The sequence below is a fragment of the Cardiocondyla obscurior genome, linkage group LG22, assembly GCF_019399895.1.
Source record: "Cardiocondyla obscurior isolate alpha-2009 linkage group LG22, Cobs3.1, whole genome shotgun sequence".
Classification (NCBI taxonomy): domain Eukaryota; kingdom Metazoa; phylum Arthropoda; class Insecta; order Hymenoptera; family Formicidae; genus Cardiocondyla; species Cardiocondyla obscurior.
In genome coordinates, this window is record NC_091885.1 from 2,222,360 (window position 1) to 2,244,710 (window position 22,351).

The window sequence follows — 22,351 nt, forward strand, 5'->3', positions numbered from 1 at the left end:
AACTTGATTTGTGCTCAATTACCGTAATCCTCCGTCCTCCACGTTCCCGCTCGCTATAAGCCAGCGCGAGACGTTTGCGAATGTCGCGACGATTTTATTTATACGCGCCACGAAGCCAAACCAACCACGTCTCCGCGGCGTCGCGGCGCAGCGGAATGAGGGGAAAAAGAAGAAGAAAAAGAAAAAAAAAAAAAGAAAAAAGAGAGAAACGACAGAAAGAAAAGTGAAGAGAACGCCTTCGCATACTCCGTCGTGTACCGATGCAATTCGTTTCGCATTTTATACCCGAACGCGAGCGATCTCACCTTTCCCTGCGTCCCGCGTACACCTCCCCCCTCCCCCCCCTCCGGTCAGCTAGTCCCCGTCGAGTGTTCGCCACGTTCGCCCGATTCATCCCCGTGGAACGACGGCAACCTGGGATTATTTCGATCTTCGCCGCCGCTAAAGTTAGCCAAAGAGATTACTGCGGCGCGACACGATTTCATCCGCGGGAGAAGAGAAGAGACGGGGAAGAGAACTCGGGAGCGGAACGGCCGGGCTGTGACGCGACTACGTCGTTTAAATATCACGGTAAACAGGGGCCCGCGGTAATTCGGATGCTGGCGCAGGTGCCACGCGGAAACATCTATCAAGATGGCGAGATTGGGGGTGCAAGACCCGACCCCATTCCCCGTCGGGGGAAAGGGTGAAGGAAATAGGGTGAAGGTGGATCAACTCGAAGAAACCGGGGGGGATTTCTATCTCTCTCTCTCTTTCTCTCTCTCTCGTCGCGGGACAGAAAGGACTAAGCTTTCACGGGACGGCTCTCCACGTCGTCTTAACCCTTTCCGGCTAATACCGGATCGCAGGGAATTAACGGTCGCGACGACGATCGTGTTCTCTAAAACCTGTCCTCGTAGGTAATGCGGTTGGCTGTCTAATAATTTACGAGTTCCGAAAATATCCGGGGGAAACTTTATTGAAAAGCGATTGTCATCGCGAAAGAGAAAACGTGGAGAAGTTCTCAGAACATAAAATACAGCTGCGCAAGAGCGCAACGTTTTGCTTCTTCCATGTGTGGCGAGTTAACAATTCACATGCTCCACGGAATCATTTATGAACTTCAAAAAGTAACGTTTGATTGCTTCGTTAGTTTTTATTTATCTCTCTTTAAATAACAAATCGTGAAAAATTGAACGATATTTTGCCACGCAATAATTTATCTCGCGGCGATCTCTCTCGCGTACTTGTTCTTTTGTTTTTTTTTTTTTTTTTTTTTTTCGACACATTATTTTTAGCTGTCTGTACAAACGTTTCGTAATCAACGTGTCGCCTGTATTCACTACGGTATCTGCGAATTGCCTACGTTAATGGTAAACGATTTGCGGACCGTAAATATATGTCCCCAGCCATTACTGTAATCGCCAGTACAATCGTGCCGCAACTTATCGGTCGCACCTGCGACGACAGCAGTGATGTCTTCACGAAATGTCTTCAAATGTGAACGGGGGTCTGCCTACTGGGACGTAGGAACGTTAAACATTTTCACAAGTTATTACCCGCGCAAAAATCAAGATAGCCAGCGAGAATACTCGAAAGATAACGGGATCAAAGATAGAATCGTGATCATTACCTGGCCGCTATCAAGCAATTGCGAAAGCGATTCAAATACTGCGTCTATCGGTACGATGAAAAATACAAAGAAAAAAAAAAAAACTCAGTTAAGATATCTCGGGGAAAAAAATTTTGCAAAAGACAGGAAATTACCCCAACGATCGAGAGAAAGAGATTGCGGAAGGTACGGTCGCAACTGACGATCTAGATACGAAAATCGTAAAGGTGCTACGTAAGAGTAACTAATTTAGTATCCAGCATGGTATTCTGCGCCAAGATTAAAGATGCGTAAAGTGAACGAGATGCATAAACGTTTTACAAGCTCTCTTTTAGCTGGAGTGCACGAGCGAGATATTTTTAAACGCTACGTGTTACATCCTTGCGGTACTTTGCCACTCAGTATTGTTAAGATACTTTCATATTACTAGAACATAAATTAAAATTCGTCCAAAGAAAAATCTCTTTTACAGTATAAGCGGCGGGGATTATAAAAATCAACCGCGAAGAAATAAATTGGAGAAAAATATGAAAATTACCCGCGGTGCATTATACCGTAAAATTACGTAACTGATATTTCCGGTCATTGACGGTGTGATCGAGGCAAAATGTAACGATCCGGAGTAAATTTCGCTTTATCGTGGATGGAAACGATCCTTCCACTTCTTAAGTGTAACACGGAATTTAGCTGTTAGCCCTATTCTTAATAACGGTGATTTTACAACTCACTCCAACTTAAGAGCAAACGACAATTAACGTCTTCCTTTATACATACATTCTATATTTTATATATACTTTTATTATTTACTTTTCTCTTATCTCTTTCTCTAAAAAAAACGACGAAGCCAATATCTTACGGGACCGTTCTTGCGAGCGCACGGTGGAATATGAAATTTTCTACCTCTGGTAATTTTAGCAAGTAAACTTTAACGAAATATAACGCGGGGCCGTGGGACGTCCGACGAAACCAAAGATCGTTTATCGACGGCGCGCGTGTCCGAGCGAATAAATCAAAGTCAGGAAATAACAATTGCATTCGGCGCTTCCTTGAGGTCGTGGAAAAACACAAATTACAGAAATCAGCCCGCCCGTTTGACTCGTTGACACGCATACGCCTACCGCGCCGTTTGTACTCGCGTGATTGGCGCGCTGAAATAATCAGCTCGTTGCAACGTCAACGTGCAATCGCTGGTGCCGAGCCCTGGTCGTGCACGCCTCGTTCCGTTTGATGTACGGGCGTAATTTCAGGGTGTCTGGAATTCGCATATGACACGTGCGACGTGCCGTATGATTCGACGCCCGTTCGCCGCTCTCATGCCCGCCGGTCTAGAAAAAGTTTCTCGCTTGGCACGCATACACCGAGCTTTCGATCGTCGTCGCTTGGGAAGATCCGATCACGGTCGAGAGATAAATTTGTTTACACTTGCGAGCACGCAAAAGTCTGAATACACCCTATAAAACTCTCGATTATCGCGTGTTTTTTTTTATGGCAAATGTTTAAGATGAAATATCCCTTGCCTTTTTCAAGAATTTATTGTCGTTTCTCCAGCGCGTTTTAAATTTATTAAAGATTCTTTTCCTTCGACCATATATATTAAAATTAGAAATGACGATCGATAATTTAAGAGCGTCGTGTATTAAACTTTTAAAAGGATAAAAACTTTTCATCGATTTCCTCACGAAATTATTAAAACGGTAACCAATATTTTAGCGTCTGGCAATTTTTAGCTGTTTAAAACGAGAGAGAATATTGTATAAGAGATAACGCACTCACCAGTTGTTAACTTGAAGAATCGTCAACCCCGTGTCCTGCGCCAGCTGTTTTTTCTGGTCTTCCGAGGGATACGGATGCTGCAACAAAAAGAATAAAATCCATTAAAATTAACATTAAACACGTCATCTCGCATATGTAAATGTAATCATTAACATAAAAAAAAAATTTTTTTTCTTCTTCGCGGTCTCACTTCGCTATCTTTATATCGTCTTGCCGACGAACAGACAGATGGTGAGCTTCCAAATAATTTATCGAGTGATTTATCGCACGCTGAAGTAAGTACGTAGAGACAATGCATCGCGCGCACTGACTTTTATCTACGCGACGATCCACGCATTACAGGCGCCGTATCGTCTAGATGCACCTGCGAAATATTATTTATCGCCGGCGAGCAACAATAAAAAAAAGAAAAAAAAAGAGAGAAAGAGAGAGAGAGCCGGGCGCAGAAAGAGGAAGAGGAGGGGGCGGTGAAAGAGACAGCGGCGCGGCAAAAAGTTCCTTTTATATATCGCGCACTCGGACGACCGCTTTTTATCGCGCGGTCACATCGACGCAGATGCACTCGTGCTACTCCAAAACGATGCGCCAAGCCGCGACACGCCGTCGCTCGCGTCGCCTGTCTTTCGCAAGGGAGAAACCACACGAGTGCACATCGAAGAAATGAAAGATATCGACGTGGAAGAGACCGACAAAACGAAAGAGTCGTTTGAGCATGACTTAATTTGCTTCGTCGCTGTAAAAGAAATTACTCTAATATAAAAAGAAAGAAATATTAAGGTATCGTTATCAAATTTAATTTAATTAATATATTTATTAGATAAAAATGTAATATTTCATGTAGACGCGGGCCATTTCTGTACGTCATTAAATTTTCGACCATCTCACATCCGTCATGGAATATTTTGGATAGATAAATTATAAACGTACACCGGAAGTTCCATCGATCTTGCGCCATGCAAACCTATAAATTCACGCAACGTCCTGGCCGTTCTTTCGGGAAAAGTTACTGCGCGCATTAATATCGCAGTCGCGGCAAGAACCGAATCTTTCCGATGCTGTTACGCGGTCAACCCCGTGCCAAGCTTCTAAAAGATGTACGACACGCACATGCGACATTGCGCACCTGCACGGCTGCGTCAAATCTCGGTATCTTTGTTCTCGCACGATATTAACCTTCGAACAGTCAAAGCGTTTCTTTTTCTATTCCTGAAGAATACGTAACGCGACGTGAATTAAATTTCTCTTATAATAAAACGGAAGCTAATAATAAGCTCGTGGATGTAGATTAAATAATTAGTAGCGCATATTAATTTAAAAAGAGTTATTTATAATTAAAGACGGGGCCATTAATTTAATTAATTGATCTACGTGAAACTTTACTCGAATAGGATAAAATCTTTGCGGTTGAAATTGAACGACACCCGTACACCGAAGAGCATTAAAAAAATTATGCACGCGACGTACAGAAAACAGTCACCGCTCAATTACATTACACCTGGCGATACGTATTAATTTCGCGGGCGCAGCTACATCTCAATTTTAATCTCGCATTAACCGTAATTATGAAATTAGACGCACGTAATCGTTACAAGTAAGTAGTCCGCCGACAGTTGCGTTCCCAATGGAGACGTTCCCTCAGAAGACTATCTAAACGCGACACGCGAGGGTCATGTTAGTTAATTCTCTCGATGCGGAAGGAAAATGACTTCTCAACTTCTATCAAAGATTAATTCGACTGCCTTTCTACTTTGTCACTCCGCGCTTATCTTCCCAGATATTAGCATGTAATTAAGAAGCACAATCGAACGTACGAGCCCGAGATTTGTTATCGGTTCTGCGCGGTGCTATCGATATAAAATCAACATTACGCAACGATCAATGCCCGGCCCGCGCAAAATTATCGCCTGGGACGAAAAGATTCGGGTACGCGCATAAAAGCCGGCGGCTGCGTCGCGGGCCGCCGAACCGCATCATATTTTTACATAATTAGCACGTGGCGCCCGCGGTATTACGTTCTCCCCCTACCCCCCTCCGGTTCCCCTTTTCACTCACGATCGTTACTTTTTGCCGAAGCTTGCGGTATTTTTGGACATTGCCGCAGCCCACAAATCCATCCCCCGTGCCCCTTCGCGACCGACGCTGTATCATGTTTCTTGGAGGCGAGCCACGGTATACATACATCAGAAGCGTGGCTCCGTTCCCTACCCGGCGTCCCCGGTACACCCCATTGTGCGCCGGTGTATATCCGATCCGAGCGATTCTTATCCTAATTAAATCGGCTGAGCGTATTGTCTGGGCGTAGAGTTTCCATCGGATCTCCGTGGATATCTAACGCCGCGTATAAAGCCGCGTCGTGCGGAGGATTGAGACGATCGCGGGGGGACGGAAGGAGGGGCCCCCCCCCTCTCACCTCTCACGAGAGGACGATCCAACGCGAATCGATGCGGGCTAAATTACAGATTCGTCGACGTGATCGACATCCGCGTATGATATGCCTCAAGTGAATATCGGACAGACCGACAGACCGATTGGCAAGGTGCGAACTTCATTAAATTATCAAGATTCGAATCGATCACGTGTATCAGTTAATTTCCCCTTATTTTCCGTCAGCGGTATCGTAGATACGGCGAGAAAAATTGATACGCCCCGCGCGAAATTTATTTCAGCGTGCGTCGCGAGTAGCGTAGACGACGCTCGGATTATTTTTAATAAATAGCACCGCGAATAACGATTGAGCGACGTTAATTTTATGAACCAAGTATCGTAATGGCCATTCGTTTTGTGCGCATCGATCAGCGATATTAAACGCTTTCGAATCGCAAAAGTATGCGATATTTGATGATGATACTACAGTTTCTCTTTATGGCCCGGCTTCTCCCAGAGATAAGTTGCCGGTGGGTTCGTTGGTGTATGCATAAAACAATCAAGATAATTGTCGAAGCTATGTGGGGACTGCCTGGCTGGCTGCTTTCCACCCTCCGCGCGATTCGAGATAGCTGCTGCAAGCGAAGGAGGAAGCAACGGCCGAGGAAGGGAGATGGAAAGCAGGAGCTATCCAATTACATTGAAAACAATAGTCTTAAGTGCTCGTGGCGGTCCGTTCTGGGCAACCCCCCCAACCCTCCAGCGTCGATGCTTTTCCACGACGGTTTCCCGTTCCAGGCTGCGTTATGGCCGTGGCGACGAGCACGTTTGATTTCAAAAAGATATTATCCGCGGAATACTACAGTGTACAATATATTTTTCGTCCGCCTTCCTTTTCATTACCTCGTGCAATATTCCCGTAAAAATTTATTATATTATATATTATTGCTTAGCTCTTTCAAATATTTAATTAAATAATATATTAACGAAATATATTTTAACGTAAAGTTAAAGCGATGTTAATAATGCCGCTATTGAACGAAATGATCTGTTTGATTCTGTCTTCTTATCGAATACAAGTAAGAGATTCGAGACGAGAACGAGAAGAGAAAGAGAGGCAGAAGCGGCGGGAATGAAACGCGTCGCGTTGCGAGAGCACGACTCAGTGGCCAAACAAGCGATAAAATGAAAATGAGCGGTAAAAAGACAATATGAAAACCATTTGGGTTTTCCCGAGGGTTGGGGCAGGAACGAGCCAGGCGGAAGCGGGGCTAAGTGTGTAAATGAGTCCGTAGTTTAGCCCGATTGCCTCTAGACGACCCCTTTCCGCGGTGCGCAAACCTCATCCACGGCTCGCTACCCTGATAGCAGCACCGGTATAGCTGAAATAACCGTAGTCTTCCTGAGGAGCAAACTGCTCCCTAAGACAATTCTCGAGACAATGAGATCGTTCGTAGCCCGAATTCAAATCAGTACAAATAGACGATGGATTAAATGTCTGTATTAGATGCGGAGCCGTTTCTCGAATTGATAACCTCTCCGATACTTTTAGGGCCGTCCTCGGAATTATTCAATTACGACGCTAAATTGAATAAGATATCTAAATCTTACCAATATAAGGAAAAATTGATTTTATTCGTTTACGAAGCGCGCAAAAAAAATATTTGCCGTACCAATCCGTCTCTAAGAAATTGCGTAAAAATAATTAGCAAAATTATTTCCATTTCGCGAACGAGATGCTAAAGGCAGACGCCGTTATTTTTTTTTTTTTTTTTTTTTTTTTTGGTTTTTGTTTCGGAATCAGTACGCTCCGCACATTGATCCATAATTTCGCTCGCAGCGTTCCCGTGAGCGTGACAATTTGCTGGCGCATCGGTTCGATGACGGGAACCGCGCGTGTGCTGCGTCAGATCGTCGATGCCGGGACGGGTGGATGGATGCACATTGGAGCTCTTCCTGGTCTCGTGTCTCTTCGTGTCCTTCGTCGTTCCGGGATGTTACCCCATCCCGCGGTAACCAGGGCTCTCGGTGCCGAATGACACGTCGATGACGACCGCTGCTGACTCCGACTAACGAGCGGGGCGTTGGGGGCGTGGGAGCCACCAGAGATCGCGCCTCGTCATCACGCGCCTCGGGGTCCCCTCTTCCGCCTCGCGTCCAGAGAATTCATGTCGAGAGGATGAGGTCGCGAAGCCCGAAGAGGTCACTACGGGTGGCTACGTCGATTTCACATCACCTGATCATCGGTTCGTGCGGATCGGCCGCGTTGAGGCGAAAAAGAGAGAAATAGAGAGGGAGGGAGAGAGAAAAGAAAAAGAAAGAGAGAGTTGAGTGGAATCTTTCGTGACCGGCGAACTGACAAACGGAGGGTAAACGCGATGAAATAAATGACGATGGCCGCGATGCGAATTCGTCTTTGTCAGAATTACGATTTAAAACTGCCTAGATGAGAACCGCGCTCAGCCAGAAGTGCCGATTCCCAAGGTCGAAGTGAAACGTCTTCGTTCCCGCGACGGCTTCACGTGTAATTACAACGGAAAGATGGGAACCAGCCAATTGTCACGAGTGAATTTCGCGCTGGAATTGCCCCGACCGGTCGAATTGATGGGATGGAAAGCGGGCTCTTTGCCGATGTGAAAATGAGGAGGAGGAAATGGCGGATGAGCGAGGGGCGGATATAAAATAGACGATGTCAGCGCGTCAGTCATCCGTAATACCTTCATTCCGTTTGTCTCCCTCCATCAGTTGGTGGAGAGCACACTATATATGTATATATACATAAGGTATTTCCATGAGCGGACATAACTTCGTTATCGCCTCAGAGGTTATTCAATTTCGGCGTTAAAATCTTCTAATGTGCCATTATTGCTTCGAGGGGTCACGACGGCCTCGCGATGCGGTAATGGCTTGCTGCACGTCGGAAAAACCTCAATGAAATTCTCTTTAAGACGAAGACGAGCCTGACATTGCGCTCGATTGACAAGAGTAACGAAAACAGTCTATAATTGGCCGATAAAAAAAAAAAAAAAAAAACATTTTAACGCGTATTTCGGCGGAAAGTATTTATAATATTGTATGACACGTTAAGAGATTAATTTTTATCCGAAATTTTTTACGTGACAGACTATTTTTTAAAGACGTTTTGTGCCCCTTTGCGTAATTACGAACGAAACACAATGGTATGCGTAAGGTATGCGCGTGAACGCGCCTGCAGCTATGCGCGCCATGCTCGAGCGATACCAGATAAGCCGTACCCAAAGATGGTATGGTGCTCTGATGTCGACTCGTAGTAGAACGTTAACCACACGGCAATGAGAACTCGACAAACGTGGAGTTCCATCTGCCAGATAGACATCGTTCCCCGACTTGCTTCGTCATTGCGGCGGAGCTTTCAATATGCGGCCGCTTACGTCCCTCAGATTCGCTTACTAATGATCGGAATGCCTTACTTCCGCATCGCTCTCGCTAAAATATTGCTATGCGTATCTAAATGGAAATATTTCCGGCAAAGGACGATATAAAAAAAAATTGTATACATTAATTACATTAACGTAAAAGATCCTCGAACGTCAAGTATAAATATACATACGAGATAACGAACGTGTCGCGCGACGATAAAAATTTAATTAAAAATTACCGCTTTGTAAAGATGTATATTTTTTCGGGGAGATCAAATCGATAAAACAAACAAACTGATCGCGTATAATAAATATCGCACTTGAAACGCTGAAGCGGTCCGAAGTGCCAAAAATACTGACAGCAAGTAAAAAACCAATAGCATCGAGTGATGCGTGGCATTTTTGATGGTGATGACCGATACAAGGCTCAAGGACAGCCCCGAAGGTAACTCACGTACGCGGAGTTCTCGGATATCCACGGACGATTCCGCTGGTCGTTCTCTGGAAATCGATGCTGACGAGCGAATTGGTACGGCGACCTGCGGGGCGTGGTCGAGCCGAGTCTCTGTGACACGGCCACCTCAATCACCGTGCGACGCCCGAACCTGTCATTATCACGCGACCCTGTCTACCGTAGGGTACGTGCACACAGCCAACACGCCGTGGGCACATACGCATGTGAACGTGCGTTCGAGTTCGACGCGCGATCAAACTACGTGATCCAGCGGATCACAAGGAACACGCGTCAAGGGCGCCGAGCGTTAGAGCCGAGGGGATGCAGACTCGTTGATCACCTCCTTGTCGCAGTACGCGGACACACCCCCGTCATTGTGTCCTTCGAGGTAACGCGCCGCTGGAGGAGGCGGATCCTTCCTTCACAGGAAGGTTCAATCGTCCGCAGGTCCGACGACCATTGACCCCGGCCGGTGACCCAACTTTGTCTCCCAATTTCATTGATTAGGCCTCGCTCTCGCCTGCTGCAAGCGTCGTATGCTACTCGCGACCCCACGAACTCAACTGATTGAACCGTACTAATGAAACGGTCGGTTGTAACCCTAGCCTAATCTCACGTGTGAGATAGCAGGCTTTTAACTTCGACGATCTGATTAATTTACTTTCGGTGAGTATCTCGGCAAAACAACCTTTTAACGTAACTTTTATATATATCGCATAAATCTTTCGCGTTTTTTTAATTTTAAATTTTAATATGCCAATTTCGAAAGAGGATAAAATTGCACGATATAAATCTAGGGTGAGAATAAAAGGCGCGGAATTAAAAATATTGAATTAATCGCAGATATTCGCGCCGCTTCATAAAATTAGCAAGATCATGTGCATCTCTCGCTCTTTTTCTTTCTCTCGCCGGCTCGAAATGCAAACGCTGCTATTCTCAACGTCGCTATTATTACCACCCCCGTCTCTTCGCAGTCAATGTTTGAAGACCGTATCGAATTCTCGCCGTTAATGAGAGGCGGGCGGAATTATTGACAAGAATCCAGCTCGCTCGAATCCCACCCTCTCCTCCACCCAACGTGCCGCACGTCAATCGGTACCAAGCACGCCTCGTGACTTGTGGGAATCGGGATAATTATAACGTTTCCGCCGAGTTTCGATACGGGGAGGGAGGAACGAGCGTAATGGTGGAACCTCCTCCTCTTTCTAGGGGCCCCTCAGGCGGCAATTCTACGCTCACGCTCGCGCCGCTACCCAGCAATCATCCCCAGTCAGTCTTTCAGTCAGTTCCGTTGCTATTTAATTATCCATTTAAAGCGTGTAATCTTCTCCTACGCGGCACCGATTCACTCGTGCCGGTCATCTCCCGATGAGGGACAACGAGAACGATGATGACGTCGCGAAGCCCCGAAGAAGGCACAATTTCGAGCTACGTGGCAACGAACGATGAAAAGTCATATAAGATAATATATGTAAAAAAAGATCTTTAAAGTTTAATTATTGATATATTCATAGATATTTATTTTCCATAATAATCCACGTTTCAAATAAATTTTTATCTGCTACTGTTCTCAAATATACTATTTATCGTCATCCGGAGAAAATTATATTCTTATACTCGTTAATATAAAAATAAAAAAAATATATTACGACGGTATAGATATCAATTGTTGAGAATGTAATAATCACATGTTTCTTTTTTTTCTTATTTTAAAAAATTACCGTGACGCTTTACATAAAATTAATAATACATTGCTCTTTCGATGATAAGAAACTTTATTTTAATTATTTAATTGATAAATGATTTAGAAACGCGTAAAGAATTTTTTTTTTTAAGACTGACTTGATTTACAGTATATCACTAATTATATTTTGTATCTTTTTTTTGTTACAGAAATTACCGCCGAGTAGTGCCGTTACCGCCGGCATTAGTGATTAAACGAACCGCAGCCGGTTCGTCGGTCGTTTTCTCGCGAAAATCGAAAAGTAATCGGGCGAGTGAATTTATTATGCGATTTTATTAAAACGGGAGTGTCGTATAGAATCGCGCGGAAGACAGTGTTTAAGTAATTTGTTCTCGCGATTGTAGAATCACGGTCGCGGCTCACGCGAGTGTCCAGTGCGCGGAAGGATGACTCGGCACACAAACTGAGAGGAGGAGCAGGCCCGGGACGGGTATCCTACATCGGCGGAGCAACTTTTAGGTAAGCATTGAATTTTGTAAATAAAATATTAAAAAAAAAACCTTTACTTTTTTTTATTAATCTTATTAATTAATATACTGGCATGTCTACATTAATATTTTCCATTTTATGTTACAGTCACCGGCAACTCCGCTGAAGCTCATGCAGTTCGGTAAGTCGCATGATTTTTTTTTTTCATAGTTTGTAATTGTAGGATCTCTTAAAAAATAACACGCGCGTAGCGCGCGCATGGTTTCTTCTAATCATTCAAATTTGATATAGCAGAATGCGTTTTGTTCGTCCGACGAGGATGAGATCGTAGGCGATTGCAATAGAAAAGATGAAATTTAGATTGCCGCAGAAAAGCGTGGGAGTGCGCTTACATATTCGTCGATTCGATCGAAACGCAAATGATCATCGTTACCGATATCGGTAACAAGAATACGGTCCTCGCACGTATGGAGGACCATTTTGTTATCGATTTGTAGATTCGAAAGAAAAAAAACTAAACGAGAATTAGACTGAAAATATATTATCGATATAGATAAATGTTTATAGACGTAATTGTTAGAAAATAAAATTATCGATAAATGTCGGCGATAACTGTTGCGTTCCGTTGTTTCACATTTATCTAAGTCTATTCGATCTTATCGGCGAAATCAAATTTTAGATTTTATTTGCCGCCGCGGAGACAATGAGCAAAATTGCTGAAAGTAACGCGTGAATCGTGGTGGTATCGTCTTTTCGTCATTTAAACGGGATAACTCCGTCCGGAGAACACGTTTCCAGATCGTCTTCTTTCTTTATCCCTAGCCGACGCAGAGGCGTATAAGCGAAATAGCTGTTAGGTGATATTGGGGTACGGCATGTTGCAAGGGCATCGATATATATATATATATATTTCTCCTCGTCGCATCTCGTCGTTTTTACCCATTTAGGAGCGTGGGTGCTCTACTACTCACGCTTGGGACTCGTAGGCGGAAGGGTGGAAGAGGCGACCCTTCCGCGTTTAGTGTCAATTTATTCGGGATTCCCGAGATTCCCGAGGCTTTGCCACGCACGATCAGCCTCGCCCGTTTGCATAATATTGTATTTATTTCGTCTTGTAACCTCGTACACGCGTTCCCATCCCGCATTGTCCTCCTTCCTCCGCCTCTCACCTCGCAGTTGCTTGTATGTACGTGTGGGTAGTGACGGGAGAAAGCTTCGTTTAGTTCCCTACTTTCGAACAGCGTCATATATGCGAGCCTGAAATGGGCTATACGGGTTACAAGAAAATCCACGACGATGCTCCTTCTTCCCGGCATCTTTTTCGCATCGTTCCCCGGAAAGTAACCTTAATATCACGCTCGTAACGAATTATTTAAATACATTCAGTATTCGTCGATTTCGATATTTTACTTAAAATTGTTTAAAATATATTTGTTATAAATATATATTAATTGTAACATGGGGTGACGAAATGTATATGAGGAGACGTCTGCACAATGTAAAATGCAACTGGTAGAGACACCGGGATCGGAATTATTGAAAGCGAGGGGAACGTTGTTCTGTGATAAAGAAAGGCAAGGTACGGGCTGTTATCGCCGCTCGTTTCATGAATAAGCACGCAACATCCGAATCGAGAAGCAGCCACATTCGATAAGGCGGAATAGCCAAAGTAAACTGGTCCGTTATCGGTCGTATCGCCCGAGTGTCGCATTAATTTAAATACTTAGCTGCGTGCCGTTCCGCGAGTCGCGCATTGCGTACTGTCTTAATATTTCTGAAGAAACGTAACAAGCTGATATTTATTCTCGTAGAACAAAGCGAGTCAAACGAAAAAATACGTTCAGTCATATAGAATTAAAAAAGTGAGACTTGTCATTAAAAAATAATTGTCTGATATCCGTCTAGTCACTGTCTAGCGCGAGCTATGTAGCGAGACAATTATTACTGATTAATAACGAGCAAGAAAAACTAGATATCTAAACGCTTTTCGCCGTGTACTAGCTTAGCGCGCGTACTGATTTAGTTGATGCGCGCTCGATGCGAGTCTGCCGGCTGCCGGCCGCTGGTTACCGGGTCCGCCGCTCGCTGCTCGCCGCACGCCGTGAGCACGTGCGAGTATTACGTCGGCCGGCGGCCATCGCGCTGCACGGCCACATGGAGCGAGTGGCGGGCGCGGGACCCGGCTGGCCCGGAGGACCGGCAGTCGAGCGCGCGTTAGCTAGGTCAGTATGCACGGTAAGCTAGTTATAGGCGGCGAAAAACGTTCTTCTTTCGCACGTTATTCGTGCTACGATAATTTTCTCTAACTTAGACGTTTTAAGCGTTACATTTCTGGCTCATTGCTCACGAAATAAACTATGGATCGACTAGCTAATTATTGAGTAATAATTAAGCTCAATTTCTACTCGAGTTCTCCCATTCCCTCTCGGTGATAAAAAAAAAAATAAAACTTTGTTAAATTATTCTTTTTTTAAGTATCTGTTCTATTAACATTTTTGCGAAAATAAGACCTTGAGTGAATATACGAAATTTTATTTTATTTTATTTTAATGAATAAATTCTAATTATTGCAATAAATATTGTAATGTGCTTTAAAGCCATCGTTCAAAATAATCCCTTGCTATCTTGCATTTCTGGTGAAATATTCATGATAGAGACGCGTGTGCTTTAACAATGAGCATGCTCCAACAAACGGAATTATGTAAATCGCATGTCTTCGGCGATCGGTATCAAGAAACCAGCGGAAGGTAGCGCCCATAAGTCCCCATAAAAATATTGCAGCGTAACACGATCCATTGTGAGCGCGATTAAAACGATAGTCCCATAACTCTTCTTGTATGACACGATGTCGTGAAAGATGGCATTCGATACGAGGATAATTCCGCGCATCAAATTATACGATGAAATGATAGCGCGCATAAATATTCACGCGCGGCTGTGAATTATCCGCGGAATAATCCTTCGGGCGCGCAATCGATATCGGTTGATTTTATGGCGATACGTCAGAAGTATTTGTCGATATCGGGAATCACAGGGGCGAAAATAATATTAACAGCTGCGTGGGGCGCGCGCATTGATTTAACAGTATTTTCTTTATATCCCGCGAGCTAAATCACTTTTCCCGTCGAGCATAAAGCATCGGCGCGGTCGACATTCGCAATCATAAAATACAATATTCATAATGAGGACGTCAGTCAGAGAGGTGCGGACGAATTGACGGAGGCTGCTGCACGGACGAATGGCCGATTGCAGCGCGACGGGGGTGACGGGGGGAGGGGGTGTCGACGGCGGTGGTGAGATGGTGGTGCTGGTGGCGGCGGTGATGGTGGCGGTGGTGCATCGATAACCCGCGCGTCGAAGAGTTTGAGTGATTGACGCGATCGGATGGAACAGATCGTGATGCACGCGGAGAAAAGTGTTGACCGCTCGTTCCGGGCGAACATACGTATGGCAGCCGACCCATTGACAGGTGCATAACGCTTTCAAACAAATAGGAACAAATTCCCCTCTCTCTTTCTCTGTTTCGCGCACATATCAAAATGCATTTTTAAAGCTTACCGGTGTACGGCAATAAATATCAACAAACGAGTATCCCCTGGGCTATAAATAAAATCTATGTATTTTTAAAACCTTTTTTTTTTTTTTTTTTTTTTTTTCCGTTTTTTATACACACGTAGACATAACGCCCGTTGGACATTCGGAGGTATTTTGCCATCACAGGTAAGTCCGACGTATTTCGTCGCTGTGCATTTCGCCAGGCGTCCATTTCCGAATGTGTAGAACTTTTTTCCGCGATACGTTGGCGACTGACGCGATATTTGCGCAGCGCGAATTTTTTTTTTAAAGAGAGAGAGACGAAAAATAGGAAAAACACGCCCAATGCTTTTCCACGTCGTAACAGAATGAAAGCACTAAACGCGCGATAGCCAGCAACAACGCGAACGCGTGTACCCATTATGGCATAATATCGATAATAAACTTTTTCGCCGCTCGAAAGAGAGGCGGCAAATACTTTTTTTTTTTTTTGTTAACTCATCGACAATTCGCGTGGCACTCAATGAACACGATTATAATCATCTCAAACGTGACGATTTATAACCATAATAAAAAGAATTTCGTAATCAAAGGGTATATTTTTTAAAGATTAATTTTTATACCTTATTATATAATCAAGCGATATTTTTTTAGCTGCGCATCGTGCAGCCAATTTTTCGAGCATTTTTTCAAAATTAATTCGGAATAAGTTCGGAAAATTTGCATCGCGTTACAGATAATTTCCAGGATAGAGAATTTTGGTCAGATCTATTCGCGACGAGTAGAACCGCACGCGCTTTGCGCTCGGTCCCGAATTGATCCATCAGGCTGAACGCGTAACCTGTAGCGTTGCACCTGTGCATCGTACACTGTGTAGCGTGGCCGGTGGTAGATACAACGCGAGTCTGCTTGGACAGGTGATTGTCAGTGCTTCGGGCGCCGCCTCGAGATTTTCATAGACTATCATCCGCGCGAAGTCATCAAAACCTGAATATATCTCGACCGCAGCAGGCTGCGGGCGAGATTGAAATCTCGATGGCATATCATGCCCGAAAAGAATACACGATGGGAAAAGTGATTTAACAAAAATAGTTTTTAATATCGTTACCGTTGTTTCTCGCGAACGGAAGAACTTTCGCGATAAACGAGCGCGTCCGGGGCTAACGCAACATTAATCACGTTGCAATGATATCGGCTGATAACTCCTACCCAATTTTTTAAGCAAATTAAAACCTGAAGTAGACACACCGATAATAATAAAAGTAATCGACTTGCCGGCGATAGCCGCTCGAAATTACAAAATTCCGCATCGGAGCGCGCGCGTTTATCTGTACGTTTGATGGCTCCGGCCGATTTTACTGCGTGCAACGTCAAACGTTTCCGGCGGTGCGCATCGCGCGCGGCATAAAAATGACAGCTCATTGGATTTTACGAACCGGCCCCACGGCCGTGTTGCACCGGCGGCGCGCCGTCCTGATACAAACAGCCCGTTGCGCCGGTGATTTTCATCGCCGTAATAATGCGTTTATCGGCATTCCCACGCCCGGTCGATCAGTCCGATGAAACCTATTCCCGGCGAACAACCGAGTCACGTCCACGCCCTTTTATCGTTAACGCGCCAAATATTTTTTTTTTTTTTTTTTTTTTTTTTGCAGAATAAATTAACTTTACTCAATCAAGCAGATTTTCCAGCGCGAAGAGCATATTTCAAATGGTTATTGCGCCGGGGTCGCTGGCCAGTAAGTATTGAAATATATATCGCGATTTATACGTCACGTCAAATATATCGTGATATCGCGCACAAATATATTGGAAATATATCCACACGACTCGCGGTTAACATCCAAATACATTTTAATATAAAGTTAATCAACGGCAATTATATCTCGGACGCGACACAATAAAAATCCTAAGTTGTAAAATTAAAAGTTATTCCGGGGTTCAATATATTTTATTAAATTACGTTTCGCGCGTATTATCGATCCCCAAAACGAGACAGGCCGATTAAAATCTCGTTAATAACGCCGTTGCGTTTTATTTTTATTTAATTTTTTTTTTTTTTTTACATCGCGCGAAATCCCATTTCGTTTTATTTCGCAAGAACAAAGTAAGGCGAGAGGAACTCGCAGGTCGTTCTCCTCTCGTTTCGCTTGGTGGAATAAATTATGAACTTCGTGGTGTAGGTTTTCGCGTTGCTTTCGCACGCGATCGATCGCGGGCCGACGTGGAGGAACATCGTCGCCGTCCCATCCGGCAAGAAACAAAGAACGCGACAGGGGAGGAAGAAGCGTGAGCGCGCGTCGCAAAAGGAAGTCGATTATTTCGCGAGTCCGTTTGCCGCGGTCAATTAAGCTCGTGAAATTTCGCCGCGAAAACAACGCGGCGCGTTTCGCCCGTCCGGCGCCATCGAGTACCGGGTTCCTCGGGGGGAGGGGCCGTGCCCTCCGCGCGAAGGGCACCGTCGTCGTAGTCATCGTGGGCGATTCAGGGGGCAAAAAGGAGTCCCCGTTGACGGCGTCATTATCGTTATTTAATATCCCGGTCATTAGCGCGTCCCGCCGTGCCACTCGAGAGTGTTGTTTATGTACTCATCCGCTCTCTCAGAGGTCGCCGCGTCGAGCATGAGATTGTTCCTACGCGTTTTTGCAACCGGTGAACGAGGTGCCGAAGCAGGATCGCGCTTTTGTAGCCCCTCTCCGCGTACGCATCGCGGGCATACGCGCGCTTTTACTCCCCGTTAATACAGAACGCAGAGACAATCGGGCACGATGAGTTAATTATTATCTCGCGCTGCAACTTCGCTCGCGATTGCGCCGCGTGGTGAAGTTATGTGTATCGACTACTGCCGGCATACCGCCGCACGCTGCGGACAAAACGGTAAACGCGAGAAGAAGCGATCGTGAGTGCAAGAATTCGCGGCGCCGCTCTTACAAAGGATTTGAGTGAAAGAGAGAGAGACAGGGGAAAAAAAAGGCAGCGAGTATGAGCGCAGCTCCCGTTGTGCCGCAAAATAGAATCGAGATGGACGTAGTCGACCGAGCAAAAAGCAAATGGAACGAGCAAGACGCGGCTGCGCCGAATAAAAGAGTGATAATGGAAAATGCAGCTAGTTTCGAGTCACGGCCACGCGTATAATAAGTTCCGCGTAATCGTTGGCAATTTTACACCGCTGTCGAGGGTAACGCTGCATTTTCACGATCGAACACATCAGTGCCTCGCGAGTTAACGTCATTCCGCGGCTTGCGAATAAGACGAGAGGCGCCGCGGGTTTAAGCGCACGCAGATGTTTAATTTTTATTACGACGATTACCATTATTGACAAACGGGTTATCGACATCGAGCGTAATATATCCATTTCGAAATCTCGTTGGTGGTTTACCGCACCGCGGCAATAAACTACCGATTATAGACGCTTTCAAGGACCATCAGGTGCATAATGCACGCACGTAATTTCGATACGAGCGGTATAAAGTAGGTTAATTAAAGCCGCCGGGAAAACGATGTAACGAATGAGCTAAATTAAAAATTCCAAAGTTCCCGAACCGATCGAGTTGCGGCGTACGTTCGAACAAATGATGCCAGCATATGTCGCGAATGGAAAATTAATAGGTAACAGAGATAATGAGCGTATAATGAAAAGTGGCCGTTTCGGAGCCATTAGCAAATGCGGCGTTATTTGAATCATGTTACTTTTATTGTACGGCACCTGATGGTCCTCGAAATTTCACCGATTTGCAAGGCATGGCATTTATAAAATAAATGAACAAAAAAAAAAAAAAAAAAAACCACGGCTGGTTCCGTTCGCCTCTTATTTTCGCGGAAGTAAGAACGCACCCCGCGCGAAGCAGAGGCCAATCTCGATTTTTCAAAACGCATAATGACGGTCGGAATATATCAAATGCAAAGAATGAAGCGGTTCACCAATATGGCTGGTTATGCAAACAAGACGGACAGAACCGCGGTGGACAGAGTCGCGTTACCATTATTTATCTGCCCGCGCGGCCGGAAGGATGGTATACAACGCAACGCGTATCCTTCGGCTAACAAAGAGCCCCACGCAGAAATTTACATGGCACCGCGCGCGCACATTTCACGTGCGTGTACGTACGCGATATAACTATTTCGCCGCGCCGCGGTATCGCGACAGGGTAAACCGGCACGCCGCCGCCGCTTGACGAAGGTCAGAGCCAAGACGCGTAACTTAAGACTTAAGAGACGCTCGCGCGCGTGAGAATTTCGCCAGGGACACGGAAACCGTGAAGGTGTCGCGACTTGGAACGTCCGGGGCAACGTGTCCGACAATAGATTAGCATCTCTTGGCTGGTGGTCTATGAAACAAACGAGAATAACGCCTGGAGTAAACGGCTCCGAGCTACTCTCTGCGAGAGAAGTAAAACTATGACAGCAAAATATGAAATAAATAATTTCACAACGCGAGAAGTATCGCTAAAGCAATATTTTGCGTGAAATCTCGAGTATTTCTTTTAAATAATTTAATAATTTATCGCGCACTTGTTTAAAGAGACAAAAATAGGATTATTTGACATTTTCTTGAATATCCCTCACGGCACAAAAGATATGCATATAATATACGTTATACATGTATATGAGACTGACTGTAAGGTCTCTCTCGTAATATATTTATTTGATAGATCGAGGGGAAGTACAGAAAATAGTACATGTCTGCGCCGCGAAGCGTATGTAGGTCATTCTGTGCTGCTAAGCGCAGTAATTCAGCCGCGTGCTGAAAGCCCGCGGAGACATGAGCAGCGTGAACCTCCGTGATCTAAGATACACAGTTGCCGCATCAACCTCAATTTATAGAAGAGCACCTGGATAAAGAATTATGTAGGAAGCAGGTGTTCGTTAATGGCATTCGCGTTTATTTTCCTTTATACCATAGCGCCGAAACGAGTCAACACCTATACGTTTCTACGAGCAACGGTGTCTTTGTGACAGCGTATAGTTAGGTTACACGATATAATTTCACGTAACGGATAGTTGACAAAAGAGAGAAAAAAAAAAATGAGGGTGATTAATGCCTATCATCGCGAAATCCTTCGCGATCGATTGATTAGCAATTGGCAATTTTGTTGTCGGGAATTAAATGCGAATTAAAGGCAACGAAGTACAGAGAAAAGGAGAGGCGAACGCCGGACGGAGGTGGATTAGGGAGGGCAGAGAAACGAGAGGTCGTGCGAGCGGTCTGCGCTCCGGTCAGTTTCTACAGCAATTACTGTTGGGTACGGCCTTCTCGTGAATGCTACACACTCGATCTCGTGCAACGAAACTGCATTGAGTGGATATACTTCACCTATAGGGCACCACAATTTCTCGTGGCAACCGAAAAGGGAAGAAATAAATATACTCCTCGACGACTATAATAAAATACATTTTGCAATTTGCAATTATGTATAAGACGAGGCATAATAATCGCACGTATCTCGTAAAATAATATAAATAATTTTGTGCGCGCCCGGAAAATTTCTTTTTTACACAAGTAAAGTAAAAATTTTATGACAATTCGAACCGCAAAGAGAGGCTGTATTAATTACGCGATTCGGCGATGCCTCCTACGATTCCGTATTTTCAAATACTTTATGCGCGCGACGTATCGTATATTACATTCATCAAACTAAATATATTTGCCAAAGAATGCGCTTTACGATGTGACGGAGCACGCGGGGGTTGCGTACACAAATACGTCGACACGGCTAGAAACGGAAATGGTTACCTGCGACTATTTACGGGGATGCATGTCAAGCTGTATGGCCCACGGGCACGCGCTATAGGTTTGTATGAACAAACGTGATACGGAATATATGAATAATAATGGCTAGGCTATATATGTCGCGGATGCATTGCCTTCACTCATCGTCATCACCATCCCTATCTACGCCCTTTGCCGCGGCGCTATGAGCCACGAGCACGAGAGTCCGATATTATACGATTCGCTCTGATTAGCACTGCTCATAACGATAGCGCAGCCTCGCACGACATCATCATCGCGTTACGCGGCGCGACGGGCATCAATTTTGCCGTTTTTTTTCTTTTTTTTTTTCTTCGCCGTTCTTTCACGATTCCTTAGAACTGTATATTACCCGAAAAATTTGTCATTTGTCCCTGTCATTAATTATTGACTGTTGCAATCAAATGCGCTGGTTCAGCTGGAATGATTTTTTTATTACTCTCCTTGTTCCATGATTAATCTCGTATTTTGTTAAAGATATTATATCTCTCGCGTATTTTATTTATCGCGCGTGTGGATAAAGTTAAAAGAAATCCGTAACAACAAAGTAACGTGATAAATAACGCTCCGCAATAAATAACGCTGATTTTTAATCGTTACAAGTGCGCTTCGTACAGGCATGTTGTACGCGATAAATTCAAAGCTGCGATTTTTTTGTTTTTTACGCACTTGCGATTCATAAAGCGAATAAGCGGCTCGTAAATACGCGCTACAAATTGCGCCCGTGTGTGCATGCGGTAACAATGTAACAGATTTTTTTTTTCTTTTTTTTTTTAACCGACTATAGACGCGACGCGGCGATAAACGTGTAATATCCGAGTGGAGTAACCGCGAGACATGACGCGCTTGTAAACGAGCCCAGATCGACGGGGGGACCTTGTAGCAATCTAAGAACGTTTTGCATAATCGACGCACGGTGTGATCAGTCAGTTTTCAGAGTTTCCCCCGTCCCTCGCCCAGTCCCGCGCCTCTTTTTCACCACGTCTATCTCAGCGCGATGCATAACACACTCGAGGATATATTACGTGTACCAAGTGTTATAAATATGGTTTATAGGAGCGTGCAACACACGCGATGCATTAATGCGGCTGATTGCCCGTACATCACGATGCGGCGGTGCCCGCGGAGAGTGTTCCTCTCTTCTTCGCGCGTTTTGCAGCCCTCCACGGCCAGCCACGACTAGCGGCTCTCTCTCTCTCTCCCCCGGTGAATTTCTCTCTCGCGCCACGGGATGGCCAGTTAGTTACGGATGTTGGCCGCGAGTTTTATTAAAATATTGGGTCACCCTGGTGCATAATGTATATGACAATGTACC

At 44.9% G+C, this 22,351-nt stretch overlaps 1 protein-coding gene across 3 annotated transcripts in view; it reads right to left on the reverse strand.

Moving 5' to 3' along the window:
* Hth (Meis homeobox homothorax) overlaps positions 1-22,351 on the reverse strand; it is a 388,286-nt gene that overhangs the window by 80,018 nt on the left and 285,917 nt on the right. For all 3 annotated transcript variants that reach the window (XM_070670915.1, XM_070670914.1, XM_070670913.1), the window contains one exon: positions 3,365-3,441. In XM_070670915.1, coding sequence (XP_070527016.1) covers positions 3,365-3,441 — 77 coding nt within the window. The remainder of the gene's footprint in view (positions 1-3,364; positions 3,442-22,351) is intronic.